General features: G+C 42.9%; 2 protein-coding genes across 3 annotated transcripts in view; both read left to right on the top strand.

Moving 5' to 3' along the window:
- Nucleotides 1–8,088, top strand: part of LTA4H (leukotriene A4 hydrolase) — a 34,734-nt gene extending 26,646 nt beyond the window's left edge. The window contains exons 16-19 of one of the 2 annotated variants that reach the window (XM_053582449.1): nt 2,838–2,933; nt 4,922–5,004; nt 5,681–5,785; nt 7,804–8,088. In XM_053582449.1, coding sequence (XP_053438424.1) covers nt 2,838–2,933; nt 4,922–5,004; nt 5,681–5,785; nt 7,804–7,921 — 402 coding nt within the window. In that variant the 3' untranslated portion in view covers nt 7,922–8,088. Of the gene's footprint in view, nt 1–2,837; nt 2,934–4,921; nt 5,005–5,680; nt 5,786–7,803 lie in introns of those variants that run through there. The other variant, XM_053582450.1, reaches the window with a different exon arrangement.
- Nucleotides 8,089–12,478: 4,390 nt separating this feature from the next.
- HAL (histidine ammonia-lyase) overlaps nt 12,479–16,949 on the top strand; it is a 31,908-nt gene continuing 27,437 nt past the window's right edge. Inside the window, exons 1-8 of the mRNA XM_053585123.1 lie at nt 12,479–12,792; nt 13,389–13,449; nt 13,544–13,571; nt 14,419–14,493; nt 14,588–14,660; nt 14,749–14,815; nt 15,053–15,090; nt 15,834–15,959. Of these exons, the coding sequence (XP_053441098.1) occupies nt 12,546–12,792; nt 13,389–13,449; nt 13,544–13,571; nt 14,419–14,493; nt 14,588–14,660; nt 14,749–14,815; nt 15,053–15,090; nt 15,834–15,959 (715 nt within the window). The 5' untranslated portion in view covers nt 12,479–12,545. The remainder of the gene's footprint in view (nt 12,793–13,388; nt 13,450–13,543; nt 13,572–14,418; nt 14,494–14,587; nt 14,661–14,748; nt 14,816–15,052; nt 15,091–15,833; nt 15,960–16,949) is intronic.

Genomic DNA, 16,949 nt, shown 5'->3' on the forward strand with positions numbered 1-16,949 from the left:
TTCTGTCTCTAAATTTAAAGGAAAAAAAATAAAAACATCTTCTGTAGACTTAAGGCATCACAATAAAGGTAGAGCATTACTACCAACTATCTAAACCTAAAGTCAACTTTGTTGTGTTTTTTTTTAATATTTGGAAGGAAATAATAAAATCTAAGTAGCTCTATATCAGAGAAATAGGCTGGTTGTGCACATGTGTACTTCAACTGCCAGTGCTTTGCGTGGAGCAGTGTTGAAGTCTTCTGTGTTCTTTCTAGAAAGGCTGAATTATTTCCATCCGAGGAGATACCTCTTCCACCTGTGTCACGAGCTTTGTTTGTGTAGTTCACAAACCTGTGGAGGACTGAAGTGTGCTGTTTTAATTTGAAAAGTGTGTCCCAGCTTCCCTGGTGCTACTGATTTCTGCTCCGAAATTCCTTTGGGCCCACCAGGCACAGTGGATAATTATCAGTTGTTTAAGATCAATGGGAATGGGCAGTGCTGGGAAAAGACTGAGGGTGTTGGAATCACAACTGCACTCTTTACTTTGTATATTGTATTTCTCACTTGTGTATCTTAAATATGAAATAAATACAAAAGAATATATAACATTTGTAAGGTATCAAAATCAACTGTAAAACTATACCCATGTTCCCACTGCTAGTGTAAGAAATAAAACCTTACTAGTACCTTTGGGGCACCTCTCCCGATCAGATCCCCCTCTGTACCCACCTTGCCAACCTATCAAGGTAGTCACCATCCTGAATTTTGGCTTAACATTCCTTGTTATTTATTTATTTATTTTTGAGACAGAGTCTCACTATGTCACCCTTGGTAGAGTTCTGTGGTGTCACAGCTCACAGCAACCTCAGACTCTTGGACTTAAGTGATTCTCTTGCCTCAGCCTCCCAAGTAGCTGGGATTACAGGCGCCCACCACAATGTCCGGCTATTTTTTGGTTGTAGTTGTCGTTGTTGTTTGGCAGGCCTGGGCTGGGTTTGAACCCGCCTGCTCCAGTATATGTGGCTGGTGCTCTAACCTCTGAGCTACAGGCACCGAGCCTCCTTGTTATGTTTTTACCACATGTAACTATATCCTTAATTAATATTTGGTTTGGATTTTCACATTTTTGAGTGGAGAATAAGCTGGAAGTATAAATTCTGATACTGAGGTAATATTCTAAAAGGAAAGGAAGTTTTTATATTAAGCATGTTCTTTCTGAAAGAAAGAGAAGATGTAAAATAAGTATTTCTTTAAAAGGATATATACAGGGCGGCGCCTGTGGCTCAGTCGGTAAGGCGCCGGCCCCATATACCGAGGGTGGCGGGTTCAAACCCAGCCCCGGCCAAACTGCAACCAAAAAATAGCCGGGCGTTGTGGCGGGCGCCTGTAGTCCCAGCTACTGGGGAGGCTGAGGCAAGAGAATCACTTAAGCCCAGGAGTTGGAGGTTGCTGTGAGCTGTGTGATGCCACGGCACTCTACTGAGGGCCATAAAGTGAGACTCTGTCTCTACAAAAAAAAAAAAAAAAAAAGATATATACAGAGGGTGCCAAAACATGTATACACATTTTAAGAATGGAAAAAAGTCTATATTAAAATTCTAATACTCAAGTCACATTTGACTTCTACAATTACAAAATACAGTGTACAAGATTAGAAACATTGGTATATATTGAGTATTACAATTTTAATATGTCCTTTCTTTTTTATTAATAGAAGAACAAAATGAACATAAATACATTTAAAAAAGGAATCAGACAATTGCTACATCGAAATATTAAGCAATAATAATAATAATGTAAAGAAAGTAACATTCACATTGTCAAATAAGAGTATGTCTATTATAGAATGCTTTGACTCTGTGATTCAGTATGGAGTCATCAGTTAACTTCTTATTTTTTTTTAAGTCTCAAAAAATAGACAACTAATGTTTATAAATAAAAGTAAAAGATAATTTCGAAAAACAGATCAAGCCAAATCTTATAAACAATAGAAAAAGAAGAAATACTTCAAAATCATTCTACTTGATCTGGGAACACCTGATATTAACATTGGAGAAAATATATTATTAGAAAGGGTAATATGTCCTTTCTTAAAATGTGTACACATGTTTTGGCACCCTCTGTATATGCATTAAGTTTTTTGGAATACTGGTTACTAAGGAGTAGGGGACAGGGAGCCAGAACCAAAGGAATTTTTCATTCTGTCCTATTTAATCTTTTTATCATTTGTGGATATTTTAAATTAAAAAAATAGTTTAAAAGAATTTAAAATTAACTTTGAAAGATTTAAGCATACTTATTTTGATGAACTTTAATATTCCTCAACCCTATTCTTAAAGATTTTTGGCATTGAACCCTAATTTGAAAAGTATAGACTTTCTTTTCCTTAGGGGATTTCCAGGATTAAGTGGGGGAGAATAGAATGTGTCAGGATGGAGGAAAGCATCAGTGTGTGGCCTTATCAATTCATGAGTGAGATTTTTAAAGGAATATGCAATTTCGTCCTTTGCCCACATTTTTACATTGGCCTACAAAATAGATTACATGCACTTTAACATTCCTTTACTTTGGAAATCTTGGTATCTCAATGGTACAGCTATGTCAAAAGTTTCCTCCACGCTTACTATTAATAGTCTACTTTTTCTTAAGTAATACAGATTAGGGGGGTCAGGTCAGCTTCGTTACAGTGACTCAGGCTCAGGGTTACTTAAGCAGCTCAGGCTTAAATTTATTTTGTACATTTTTGTCCATGTCTGTCTGTCTTTTTAAAAAATCTTGCTTGTAAAAAATGTCAGGTAAACCAATAAACATTATTAAATTGTATACGAACGGAAATAACCAGGTAAAATTTATTGTAGGCCAAAGAAGACGATTTAAATTCATTCAATGCCACAGACCTGAAAGATCTCTCCTCTCATCAGTTGAATGAGTTTTTAGCACAGATGCTGCACAAAGTAAGTACTAGCTCAAAACATCAGAAATCAAAACAGACATGAAGGCGCAGCATTTATTTTATAACCAAGTTGAAAAAAAATGTGGAAACTAATGGGAAAAAGTGATTTTTAGAATTCATTCATTTCTTTAAAAAACATTTATTGAATGCTTACTATGTTCCATATTGTATTAAAGAACGTAAGAAAGAAAATGCCTTGTCCTTGCAAAGCTTATAATCTAGTAGGAAGGGGAACAGGTGCAAAAATTATCAGTAAAAGGAGGTATAGTTAGGTAATATTTAGGAAAACTTAATTAGCCAAAGAGTCTTCAAAGGGGAGTCACGAGTCATCAAGGAGTAAGTTTTGAAGAGTGCGCAGAGCAGTGTTAGCAGGAAGGAAGAAGTGCCAAATGCAGCCAGAGTGGCAAGTGGTGGAAATCGCCCAGTGTACCAGAGTAAGTAGGAGCTCTGGGCGAGGCAGTCAGGGAGGATAACACTGGAAGGGCTGGTGGAATCAGATGTGATGACGCCTGAATGCAAAGCTTAGAATTTTAAATTTTATTCTGGTAAGCAGGAAATAATTTAAAAATTTCAACAAGTGAGTCATGAGATGGAATGATGGGTTATGAAAACGAATATAGTGGGGCCATGAAGGCTGCACGGTGGTGAGGTCAGTTGGGAGGCTCCCAGGAGGCCAGGGCGTGAGGGAGCGAGAGGGAGGTTACACAGGATGGGAGCACAGCAAGCATTCCGTGACCGACTGGTGTGGGGGATTAACAGCAAAGAGTCCAAGCAGATTTTAAGGTCCAATCCAGGGAGTGAAATAATACATGAAACTGGCCAGACATGCTCCCTTTTTCGAGGGAGGTAATGATTAGGTCTTTAAGAATTACATGAAAGGAAAATCCTCAGGCCAAGGACCTGGAGAGAGGAAGAAGATTCAGAGCACAATTTTCTGTGCAGTCGATGCAGAAATGAGGAATAAGATTTAGAGGCAGCAGGGCACACTGTCACAAATTTCTGTAGTGCTGCGGTACGGGCTAGGACCAGGAAGAGAGAAAACATGATGGGAGGACTCAGGAGCAGGCAGGGCACAACGTGGGCAAAGCTGGGGAGAGGTGAAGGTGACCTTAACAGGTTGGCCTGCCCAGGTGGAGTTGGAGTTGCATGTGTCCATAAAAGGCTAATAGACTAAATAATTGTTAATGGGAGCAGAGATGGTTAGTAAGTGTGGAGTGAGGGTCTGCTCAGGTAAGACGGCCGAGGCTAGAGCAGAGAGGTACCACCACGTCCCCACCCCGCTCCCCGTTAACTCCTTGGCCTATACTCTGCAGGCACCTCAAACTCGACTCGTCCAAACTGAACTCATCTTTCTTTCCTCCACCTAAACTTGTTCTCTGTTTAAGTGTGGGTGAAGACGGCCACAAGCAGTTTTTGAGCCCCCTGAAATTGTATATAAAGTGTTGTATTTATATGGTTAATGTACGTTTTCCCCTAGGGGAAGGGTTCATATCTCATTATTCATCAGGTTCGCAAAGCTGTTTTGTAAAGATGTAGATAATTTAGAAGGGATTTCAGAGGAAATATACAAAGATAAAGCTGGAGGGGATCAGTGAGAAAAAAAATTAAACTGCAATTTAATCTGGAGAATGGAATAAACGTAAGATATATAATAAGACGTACAAAACAACTTGTAAAAGTCTAGAAAGTGTTTGAAAGATAGTTCTTATATGCTTAAAAGAAAAAGTCTGAGGAGAGTAATTCTCACTTAATTCTCCACGTACCTCACAAAGCAAATCACCCCTGTGCTTTCCAGTAGATTATCCTTACCCAGAGCGTGTTTGCACAAACTTTACTTTGGTGTGCATCTGTTTCTTTTATTTTTATCTAATTCATTTCTTCATCATACAATGTTTAGGATTTTAATCTGGCTAAGAATTTCTCTCCCGCTCCTTTCTTCCAAGGAATCCTGTTGAAATGATACATCTTACTTCTTTATTTTGCTCTTAGGCACCTCTCCCATTGGGGCACATAAAGCGAATGCAAGAGGTGTACAACTTCAATGCCATTAACAATTCTGAAATACGATTCAGGTACATCATTCTAACTTGTCTCTGTGGAAGAAAGCAGAAAGTGAGTCTAAAAGGTGGAGGATGGGAAAGCAGAACCAGAGACACACATGAGTCTCGAGAGATCCTTGTCAAATTTGCTGCTTTCGTATAAATAATGACAGTGGGACTGAAGGCATAGTTGCAGTATGTGTATGAGGATAGTATTAATCTTTGTCAGATGTTGTCTAAACCTCTCTTGCCTTAAAAAAAAAGAAATTTAGGACGAAGGATTGATTCAGGGGTAAATAGACTTTCTTCCACAACCAGCCAAATCAACTCTGAAATGAGAATGGTTAGAAATCTTTGATTCTGTTATGTGTTATCTTTCTTAATCCAGTTTTGTGGTGTGAGGCTTACACCAAAGTTTAATTCCTTTAGAAATTGCATTTATAAAGCACGTGAGCACCTGCATAACCCAAACCTTTTAAAACGTATGATCATTTCCTGGAAACCAACTCCTCTTCCTTCTCTTCTCCAATTATTTAATTGTATACACGCTAAGGATTTGAGAGGCTCAGAATAAAGACATCGTAAAGTGGTGTGAAATTAAGTAATGGGATTATTCATCATTACAGAAGTAATATTCAGATATACCTGTATACTGGGTATTGACTTCCTCCTCATTTTCTACCCCATGTCCCCCTAAAAATCCTTCCAGATGGCTACGGCTGTGCATTCAGTCCAAGTGGGAAGAAGCAATTCCTCTGGCTCTAAGGATGGCAACTGAACAAGGAAGAATGAAGTTTACACGACCCTTATTCAAGTAAGAACCACATCAAACTGTGCTTAGAATTTATATAAGAAATGGAAAGAAAAACCTTTTTTTTGGGGGGAGGGGTTTTGTTTTTTTTTTTGGAAACAGAGTCTTATTTTTTTGCCCTCGGTAGAGTGCCATGGCATCATAGCTCATAACAACCTCAAACTCTTGGGCTTAAGTGATTCTCTTGCCTCAGCCTCCCAAGTAGCTGGGAATACAGGTGCCCACCACAATGCCCAGCTATTTTTAAAGGTGAGGTCTCGCTCGGGCTCAGGCTTGTCTCAAACCTGTGAGCTCAGGCAGTCCACCCACCTCGGCCTCCCAGAATGTTAGGATTACAGGCGCGAGTCACTGCACACAGCTGGAAAGAAAAATCTTAAACAAATGTTTTTGTTGCTGTTAAAATACTTTGTAAAATGCAGTATACATAATAGATATTTTTTAATTTGCTAAAATTTATAATTTTGGAATAAGAATTAGTACCTCTAAGTATTTAAAATATAAGATATTTTCATTAGCTTTTTTGGAAGCATTGTATATGGATTACCTGTTATGGGTTAAAAACTGAAGAAAAGGAAATAAATTGAAGACAGTTTTATGTACACAGAAAGATTTTTTTTAAAGTAAGTAAAAGATAATTGGTGGGTAGGTATGGACAAGAAAGAGAGTGTGGAATTAAATGCAAAAAGAAATGAGCAGGGCGGCGCCTGTAGCTCAGTCGGTAAGGCGCCGGCCCCATATACCGAGGGTGGCGGGTTCAAACCCGGCCCCGGCCAAACTGCAACCAAAAAATAGCCGGGCGTTGTGGCGGGCGCCTGTAGTCTCAGCTACTCGGGAGGCTGAGGCAAGAGAATCGCTTAAGCCCAGGAGTTGGAGGTTGCTGTGAGCTGTGTGAGGCCACGGCACTCTACCGAGGGCAATAAAGTGAGACTCTGTCTCTACAAAAAAAAAAAAAAAAAGAAATGAGCAGATAAAATCTTTTGATTCAGATGTTGCAAAGAGGTGGAAGAATAGGTTGTTTTGACATCGTGAAAGAATCCTGGTAAAAGGATGAAAAGTTTTATCTTGGCAGTAAGCTGCAATTGAAGAATATCTCTGAAGTTCTTTGAATGGACTTGGCCTGAATTCTGGGAAAAAAACAATCATGACATAACTGCTCATGATTAATCTGTTTGCTTTTCATTTATTTCACAAGTATAACAGAATTTGGCAAAAAACATCATTATCCCTTTTTTCAATAGTGGCCGCAAAATCAATTGTAATTATTGTAAAGTTGATTTTATATGTTTTCCATAATTGAAACCTAACTAGCTTTGAATTTAGTAAAGCATACTTTAAGTAGATATTAAATAAGAACATGCCTTTGGTGAGAAAAATGAATATTTCTGTCTTATGATTTATAAATAGTAGTTTTATTAAAGATGACTAATCCCATAGTTTCCCTGGTGGGTCCTATTTAATGTACCATGATTATTTCACCGTGGTCAGTATTTTTACTCTCAATTTACTTACTTGAAGTTTTCGGAAATTCTTTATAAATTTGTTATTTTTATTCTGTTAAAATCTTTATTAAAAAATAAACTTCTAAAAACAAGTTTTTAAAAAGACAAGTCTGTGAGGTACCCACTGTCCTTCAGGACTGACACTGAGCCAGTGGGTGATTGGCCACTGTTCACATGATAAATACTCCCATGCTGCTTAGTAAACAGCCACTGTCCCAACACTCTGGCCCTGCCCTGTAACTTCCTCCAAAATATTTGTGATTTTCCAGTGGAAGGGTCAATCTCTAGTATAGAAGGAGACCCCGGGACCCCTCGACAGGGCCACAGCCATCTGATTGTTGGGAAGTGATGCCTTAATTTGGGTAATATTTGGCTACCACCCCTGCCGGCATCCTTTAACTAATCTTGGGTATTGACTTACATTCCTGTTTTCTCTCCCTCTTGTTCCTCCCTCTCTACCTTTCTCTCTCTCTCCTCTCTCTCTATACTCTTCCCTTTTCTTCTCTTTAAATTTTTTTCCAGGGATCTTGCTGCCTTTGACAAATCCCACGATCAAGCTTTCCTCACCTACCAAGAGCACAAAGCCAGAATGCACCCCGTGACCGCGATGCTGGTGGGGAAGGATTTAAAGGTGGATTAAGGACCCGCCTAGTGCTCATTTTAGAAATTTCTCTTTTTTTTAAATCAGATTCATAAAGAAATATAAAACTTTAGCTCATGTTGTAATTGAAAATACCTTTTTAGTTTGGGCTTTTTATTGTTTTCTGAGTGGTTTTACGAAAATAAAGCTGAGCTACCTTTATTTTTTTTTTTAAGAGTGGCATGTTCTTTGTAAGTTTCAGCAAAGTTGAATCTTTTAACTTAGAAATTTTAAATATTTTAATCAGCTTCCTCTTAATTTTCTCCCTATGTGATCACGAAATGTCAACGAATTATTTTACCTGATTATTTAATTTGAATATGCTACAAATCAAAAAAATTCAACATGATTCAGATTTTGCTTTTTAAATAACTTTAAACATGAACGGTCAGTTGGATTTACCACCCACCGGGCAAACATAGGGCGAACTCTGTTACCAAAATGTGCTCCCCACGCTTGGATCCCTCCTGCTGATTCAGCAGATGGGTTTCCCATCTGTCAGGAGTCACATGGGCCACGCTGAACATCAGTACTCCCCATCCCTTTGATAGCCTGTTCAAAAACAGTGCAACAACAGCTCGAGCCAAATAAAAGACAAAGCATCCTGTGAATGCAACATAGTGCCCTGGGGAACTCAGCACACAGTTTGGGAACCACAGCTGTATTAGTTAGAATTCTTCAATTGCAAGTAACAGCAACCCAAATGACTGGAAATCAGAAAGGGAAGAGGAAGATTATTTTAAGTATACAAGGTATTGGGAGGTTATGAGAACCCATGGACAGACAGACTGGGACTTGACATCTGGGACTGCAGCCATCTGTATCTGTGTCCCTCATCTCTGCTTTTCTAGTCCTCATTGTACAGGCTGACTGCCTTCCTGCTCTGCTATTGCAAAGATTTCTAACCACATGGAGAAGCCATCTCAACTCCAAATTCCAGAGGTGAGACTGTGACTCAGGTTGAGTCCACCGCTGGCCAAATACACTGTAGCCAAGAGGAATGATGTCTGAGAGTGTATGGGCATGGAGCTGCCATCACCAGAGAGCCACCCAACGTGCTAATGCAGTGACCAAAGTCTTAAAATAGGTGTAAATAGCCGAAATGTGGGGCAGGAGGGACAAATTCCTGTCCTTACCTGGAACCCTGAGACCTCTCCCTGGCTTTCTCCTTCACAGTTCTGTCCTCTTGGACACTTACCTACCCTGCAGTGGGATTCAGTTTCTCCAGGCTCATTTGTCTTCCTTACCAGACACCAGAGAAGGGAGTTCAGTTCCAATCCCTGGTATATAATCTTGTACCCAATAATAATCTTGTACCCAAAAAATGCTTTTTAATGCTTCTTCTGCCCTCTGAGCTTAAGAGACAAACTCTAAGCTCATGCCATTTTTTAGTTATCACTTACATGAAAAGGAATTGGGGTAAGGGATATTAAAGGAGGGTGTGGAAGGATGCTATGAAACGCTAGAGGGCGCTAAAGGCAAACTCAGCCTGCTTACTGGCTGACCCAGGGCCAGCACTTGAGTTCACATTTCTTCAGTTCACCTAATGAGCATAGGCCAAGTGTCTCTGTGCCAAGTCAGATGTACACAAAATTAACACACGACCAAAGATAAGTAGTTTCTATATAATGCTAAAGAAATCCAGAGAAGAGCCACAGAGTTTAGGGAATGCTTCCTGGGGAAGAAAAGGCCTAAACTGAGACTTAGGGAAGAAGAAATACCTAGCCAAGCAATGAAAATTAGAAAGCATGTTTTAGGTGGAGAAAGAATAACAAAAGTCTCTACTTCACAGCATGTCGGGGTGGTTTACACCGCTCGGAGCTTCTTTCCCCACGACTGTTGTCTGGGCTGAAATTATTCAAAATCTAGGTTTAGCTGGGACTGTCAACTGGAGCACCCAATAGTTTGGGTTTTCTGACAGCATGAGGGTGGTGGGTAACTGGACATCTTATTAGTTGTCTTTATAAGTCAGAATCCATCACCAGATGGGAAGCATCACAAAGGCAGGGAGTATTTTTTTATTTCATCCCCAGCATCTAGCATAGAGCTTGATAGGAAACAAGTACCTGAGAGGTATTTGTTGAAAGAGTGAATGAATGAAGGGAGGGGGCAGAAAGTGAAGGTGGTTCATGTCTGTGGGACTTAGTTTTCTCAGGAGTGTAGGAAGTAAAGTCATTCTTTGAGAATTAGAGAAGCTTTTGGAGGAAGGTCTCAGAAAATCACTGCAGGTGGGGTGAGTAGACAGAAGGGCATTACTATGAATCTATAGGACCACAGGACTTCCTCCAACAAAGTCTTTTGCCTTGGTAAATAGAAATGACAGTTTATTTTGATAATCTGGGGACAGGTTTTGCCCTAAATATAGGCACAGGTTCAGGGTTGTAAAGGAATTTCAAAGTGCTTAAGAAAGAGCAGTCCAGGTGAGCAACTAGGGGCCCAGCTTCCTAAGAAAGTGAGGAAGCCGGCAAGAAGTGGAGGGACTGATGACAGGTCAGGTCCAAGGGCTGAGAGGTTAAATAAGGGGAGAGCTGGAAGGCTGGAAGGGTGCAGTCAGGTAGGATATTGGAATTTAGTATTTCTTAGATGTATCAAATTCAGATAATGGCAAATTCCAGGATGCAGGAAGGGTGGGGGTGGCTGAAGAACAGGTTTCTATGAGGCTTGGGAAACAGTAGCCTTCTTTTTTTTTTTTTTTTTTTGTAGAGACAGAGAGTCACTTTATGCCCTTCGGGTAGAGTGCCATGGCATCACACAGCTCACAGCAACTTCCAACTCCTGGGCTTAAGCGATTCTCTTGCCGCAGCCTCCCGAGTAGCTGGGACGACAGGCGCCCGCCACCATGCCCAGCTATTTTTTGGTTGCAGTTCAGCCGGGGCCGGATTTGAACCCGCCACCCTCGGTATGTGGGGCCGGCGCCTTACCGACTGAGCCACAGGCGCCGCCCCAACAGTAGCCTTCTATTTGTATGCCTCCTACAAAGCTATCAGAGAATGAAGAAAGACTCTGAGTGTGGTTTATGGGTGTTTTCTGTGAGCTACTGTGTCTCTCTTTCCAAGCAATCTGATTCAGGGGAAACCGACTTTTCAGGATCTTTCTATTGCAGTAATCAAATATTTAGAAACTAGCTTACTGTAAAAGTGCTGCTTAGTTAAAATAGAAATCACATATTTCTTTGATTACCTTCGCATGCTAACTTAGAGTTTCTTAATACTAATGATGATAAGTTGGGTGCAGGAAGTAGTTATCTGGTGAAGAAACTGAATTAGATTAGGGATATCCATGATGAAAGAACATTTATGAAGCAGCATGGCCGCAACAGATTATTAAAATTCACATACTAGCAATCACAAACACTTCTATAGCATTTCCAGCGTGCTAGGTGCTGTTCTTAGAGCTTTACATGTAAGAACTTCACTTAATCCTCCCAATGACATAGGTGCTATCATTATCTTCATTTTGCAGATGAGTCAAATAACTTCCTCAGAGGCCACGCACCCAGTAAATAGCAGAGCCAGGATTTGGTCCCAGAAAGATACTGCAAATACAGCAGGGAGGCAGTTAGCCCCTTGCCTTTTGATGATAAGACAAAGACTACCAAGGCTAATGAGTAGTGGAGTCAGAGTCCCATCCATGGCTGGCTGAGCCCTTGACATCCAAGCGGGGCTGGCGCGTTTGTCCAGATGATGACCTTCCGTTGTAAAAATGATCTCTGGCCTCTGCATCTTCGTTTGTGGAGGTAAAGCTTCAGAAAACCCCTGCTGGTGGCGGGGAGTAGTTGCTCAATTCATGTTTGTGGAATAAACAAATGAATAAAGATTGCCACACTCCCTGGTGTCACCCTTGGCCAGCAGGATGCATTTTACAGTTGAGTAATTAATTCCAGATAAAGACAGGAACATGCTGTTGTTTTTTTTTTGAGACAGAGTGTCACTGTATGGCACTCTACTGAGGGCCGTGGCATAGCAGCTCACAGCAACCTCAAACTCTTGGGCTTAAGCTATTCTCTTGCCTCAGCCTCCCAAGTAGCTGGGACTACAGGTGTCAGCCACAACACCAGGCTATTTTCTTGTTGTCGTTGTTGTTGTCATTGTTGTTGAGCAGGCCCGGGCCAGGTTCAAACCCACCTGCCTTGGTGTATGTGGCCAGCACCCTAGCCACTGAGCTATGGGAGCCAAACGCAGGATCATGGTCTTTATAAGCTGCCCTCGATGAAGAACACCGACAGAAAGTAAGGGACAGAGAGAAACAGGGGACCCTGATAGGAGGGGGCTAGGGGCAACAGGTAGGTGCCAGCAAAGGCTGGGATCCCCCGAAGGGGAGATCTGGGCCTTTCTGACTGGAGGGCTGGATGGCAGGTGGACAGGCAGCTCACCTCTCTGACTGTCCCCCGCTTGCTGTAGGGAAAATGGGGTGGGGTGGGGGCAAGGGGAAGGCCTGGGGCCCTGGATAGATAAATATTTGTCCACTCATGGATGAGTAAAGGTGAGGGAGGAGGTGTGTCCTCCCTGTCGATCACACCCTGGAGCCACTCCTGGATAAAACTCCAGCCACAGTCACCAAGGGACCAGCAGGTGCAGCCTGGTGGCGGTGCTCTCGTGTGGCAGCAGGCGGCAGCGGCACAGCCATGCCCAGGTACACGGTGCACGTGCGCGGGGAGTGGCTGGCCGTGCCCTGCCAGGACGCGCAGCTCACGGTGGGCTGGTTGGGCCGCGAGGCCGTGCGGCGCTATGTCAAGAACAAGCCGGACAACGGCGGCTTCGCGTCGGTGGACGACTTGCGTTTCCTTGTGCGACGGTGCAAGGGACTGGGCCTGCTGGACAATGAGGACCCGCTGGAAGTGGCCCTAGAGGACAACGAGTTCGTGGAAGTGGGTGAGTGGCTGCAGGCGAGGGGCTTGGGGGCCAGCTCTCTGGTCCCTCCACCTCAGGGACACTTACTGAGTGCTGGCCCACACTAAGCCCTTGGATGTCCTAAATTCTCGCCCACCCTGTGACATGGGCAGGCTTCTTGCCCACCTTTGACAGCAGGGAGGCAACAGACTCAGAGAGGAGGGACTTTCCCAGAGTCAGGTAGCCAGAAAATAACAAGGACTGGACTGCAGGTCTGAGTCCCTTTGCAGGGACTGACTTATTTTGAAGGTCCTTTTGTCCCTCTAAAGAACCTCACCTGGCTGGAGGCCAGCAGCACAGAGGTATAAGGAGTTCAGATTTAAAAGAAAATAAAGTTGGGACTTGGGATGCAGGGGGCAGTTAGATCTTGAACTTGCATTTAACCCCCTCCCTTGTCTCTGAACGGACACCTACTATCTCTGCTTTTGCTTCCGTGCCATATACAGAGGCCACTGAAAACATCTGGTGCAGTTTCAAATCAGCCAGTGCTACAGAATTCAAGGGCAATTGAACAGCCCTTTCTTGGTTGAACAGTAATGACAAATGTGGCTGTGTTGTGCTCTGCGTTCTCGTTTCAGTTATAGAAGGCGATGCAATGTCTCCCGACTTCATTCCATCTCAGCCAGAAGGAGTGTACCTGTATCCTTTTCTGCATGCTCTTTGGTCTCCTCTTGCCCATGGTGGGGCTGGCGTTTTTCCACAATGCCCAATATTTTCCTTTACCTGGCTTCAGATACAGCAAGTACCGGGAGCCCGAAAAGGTAAGCTTCAAACCTCTTTCTTTTTGTTAAGAAAATGAAGTCTTTTCATTTAAGGAGGAGGCCACTGAAAACAGGAGGAGGAGGCCAGCTAAGTTTCCAAGTAAATACTAATAATTAGGATAGGGTTTATCCAGCCCTATGTAGTGGGGAAAGGGCTTGGAAAGGCATTACGTTGTTGCATTTCTACCTGTCCTAACTTGGCCTTCTCTGAAGCAAGAGCATGCTTGCTCTTTAGCTTTTGTTTTTGTTTTTTTTCTATTGTTGGGGGGGGTTGTTGTTTTGTTTTCTTTTGGTTTGGGGTTTTTTGGGGGGGACAGTCTCACTATGTCACCCTCAGTAGAGTGCTGTGGCGTCATAGCTCACAGCAACCTCTAACTCTTGGGCTTAAGCGATTCTCTTGCCTCCACCTCCCAAGTAGCTGGGCTACAGGCGCCTGCCACAACGCCCGGCTATTTTTGGTTTTTGTTGTAGTTGCCATTGTTGTTTGGCAGGGGCCCAGGCTGGGTTCGAACCTGCCAGCTCCTGTATATGTGGCTGGTGCCCTAGTTGCTGAGCTACAGGCGTCAAGCCTGAGTTTTTTTTTTTTTAAGACAGAGCCTCACTATTTCACCCAAACTGGCCTTGAACTCCCGGGTTGAAGGAGTCCTCCTTCCCGCCTCAGCCTCCCAGGTAGCTGGGACTATTGGCCCACCACACCCTGCTCAGCGAGCTGTCTTTTTAATTAGCACATAAACATTTGACAGCAGTGATAAAAGTGTCAAAGTTCCATTCTGCTAGAGGTTTTCCTTCTCTCCTGTGAGAGCAATTCGTCTGTTTAAACTCACCGAGATTCCCTTCTTTTCTGCAGTACATCGCCTTAGATGGGGACAGTCTGACCACAGAGAAGCTGGTCAGCTTGGGAAAAGGACACTACAAAATAAAGGTATGGGGGCGGGGAGTGGGGAAGGGTGTCCTCAGGCCATTTCTGCCGCACTTGGGTGCCTTTAACATGCCCGGTGCTGACCAACATGTTCTAGCTCACCCCAACTGCTGAGAAGAGGGTTCAAAAATCCAGAGAAGTCATAGATAGCATCGTGAAGGAGCAAACAGGTATTTCCCTCTCTTCATGTTATAAAATGCTTTTTATAGACAAAAAAATTCCTGCATCTAATTGCATAATGTTCATTTTTTATTCTAGTTGTTTACGGCATCACTACAGGTTTTGGGAAATTCGCCAGAACTGTAATTCCTATCAACAAGCTACAGTAAGTTTGAAACACACATATGTTCATGTTCCACCTGCCCTCGTCTTTGACATATTTTTCAACAAGGGAAATAATTAACATTTGCCCAGTTTTCAGATGAGCAGGATGATGCTTGGGTTAACTTGCACATGAGTTAGTATTGAAAACACAGGATTTGATGATGCCTTTTCTTTTCCCAGCCGAGGGAACATTTACACTTCATGGTGTCTAAGAGGGTTTCTTACCTTTTTCTTCCAGGGAGCTTCAAGTCAACTTAGTACGCTCACATTCTTCAGGTAAATTATTCTTTTGGTTGCAGCCATCATTGTTGTTTGGTGGGCCCGGGCTGGATTCGAACCCGCCAGCTCGGGTGTATGTGGCTGGTGCCTTAGCCACTTGAGCTACAGGCGCTGAGATTCAGGTAAATTATTCAAAATTTTGGATGCCTAGATCTTGTTTGATTCAATGCGTAAAGCACAGCACAGCATGCATTCTCTTGTAATAGCCACAAATAGCTAGTGCATTCTGAGGGCCAGATGTCCAGGCAGAGAAAAGGAAACAGGAAGTTATCAGCTGAACTTCAGGAAAAGAAATGGGCTCAGTGGAGGGATGGGGTTGGGACAGAGAACGTGTCCCATCCTGCTGAGAGAGGGGTGCATTCAGGGAAACTGAGGCTGGAGCACAGGCAATGAGTTAGGAGGGAGAGGTGAGATGGAAAGACAGCCACGAATCACCATTCATTGCATCGTGAGTTGTGCTAAGGACTCTGGGTGCTGTTTGAAAGGTGTTTGGGAGGGTTCATGGGGCATCATAGGAGGGGCTGAGAAGGCAAAACAGGCTTTTACCTTTGTCTGGAAGATGGGGCTTGGAGAAGGCAGACAGGTAAGAGAGAGCTGTGCAAATATCTGTATCAGGAGAGGAAAAATGACAGCAGACTGAACTGAAGCGGGGGAAGATTTGAGGGATGGAGGGAAGGAGGCAGCTGGAAGCTGGAAAGGGCTTTGCTGTCTTTGGAGAAAACATCAATTCTGTTTTGCAGGTGTTGGGAAACCATTAAGTCCTGAGAGGTGTCGGATGCTCTTGGCTTTAAGGATCAATGTTTTAGCCAAAGGATACAGTGGCATTTCCCTGGAGACCCTCAAACAAGTTATCGAAGTATTTAATGGTAACGCAGTGGGTGCTCAGCTGACTTAACTGAGAGAGTGCTGAGAAGTTGCCTGAAATGAGAAGAATGTAATACAATTGAGATGAGTGGGAGATAGGCTTGGCAAGAAGGATAGCTAGATGGGGGCAGAAAGGTCAGAGATGCTTTCTCCTGCGAACTTAACCCATTCTACATTACACTTCACTTAGCATTGGCATCTTAATGACTAGAACAAGTTCCCATAAGTCTGTCACTAAGTTCAGGCCCGCCTAGAAGAACTTTGCATTCAGTGGGGCCCAAATATAGTTAGAGAAGTCACATCCGAGTATCTGGGGACCGTAATGGTTCCTGGAGGTCCATACCAAAGCCCAGTTTTGCACTTCTGGCTGGTACCTAGGAATCTGAAATCTGAATGCTCCTCAGGTGATGGAACAGCCACACTTACACAAACTGGCAGAGTCAACTTCTTGCAAAGTTAGAAGAGAAATGCAAAGAGGTTAAATTAACAGCACACTTGTAATCAGGAAGCTATGGAAGGCAAGATATGATGCAATTCAACTCTTTGGAGTTTGCTTTCCAGATAAGAAAATTGTAATGTGAAGACCAGATTTTCAGGGCCTGGTGGGACTGTCCATTTTCACTGAAAAGGACAGGCCTTCTAGGTGACTGGAGGCTCAGGAGCTCTTTGCGGGTAAAGAGTGGGAGGAGAAGCAGAACTGGGCACAACATGTGTTTGAGTACCTGGGTTGTGGAGCCAAGTGACCCATCAATGTGATATGCCAACCAGTGAAGAGTAATTTGGATGAACAATTTATAGTATATTGGGCCATGCTGAATACACCAAGTTATTCCAACACCTATTGCTACTCCGTGCTCTAACATGAGCCTAAAATCCCAGTGTGACTTCAACCTTGAATCCACTGTGCTTTATGAGTGAGTCTAAGGCACCTCTGGGTCCCTAGAGCTCTGAGAATTCCCCAGGGAGAACTATGATCTGGAAGCTGGCCTGTG

The sequence above is a fragment of the Nycticebus coucang genome, chromosome 3 (genome assembly GCF_027406575.1).
Source record: "Nycticebus coucang isolate mNycCou1 chromosome 3, mNycCou1.pri, whole genome shotgun sequence".
Classification (NCBI taxonomy): Eukaryota; Metazoa; Chordata; class Mammalia; order Primates; family Lorisidae; genus Nycticebus; species Nycticebus coucang.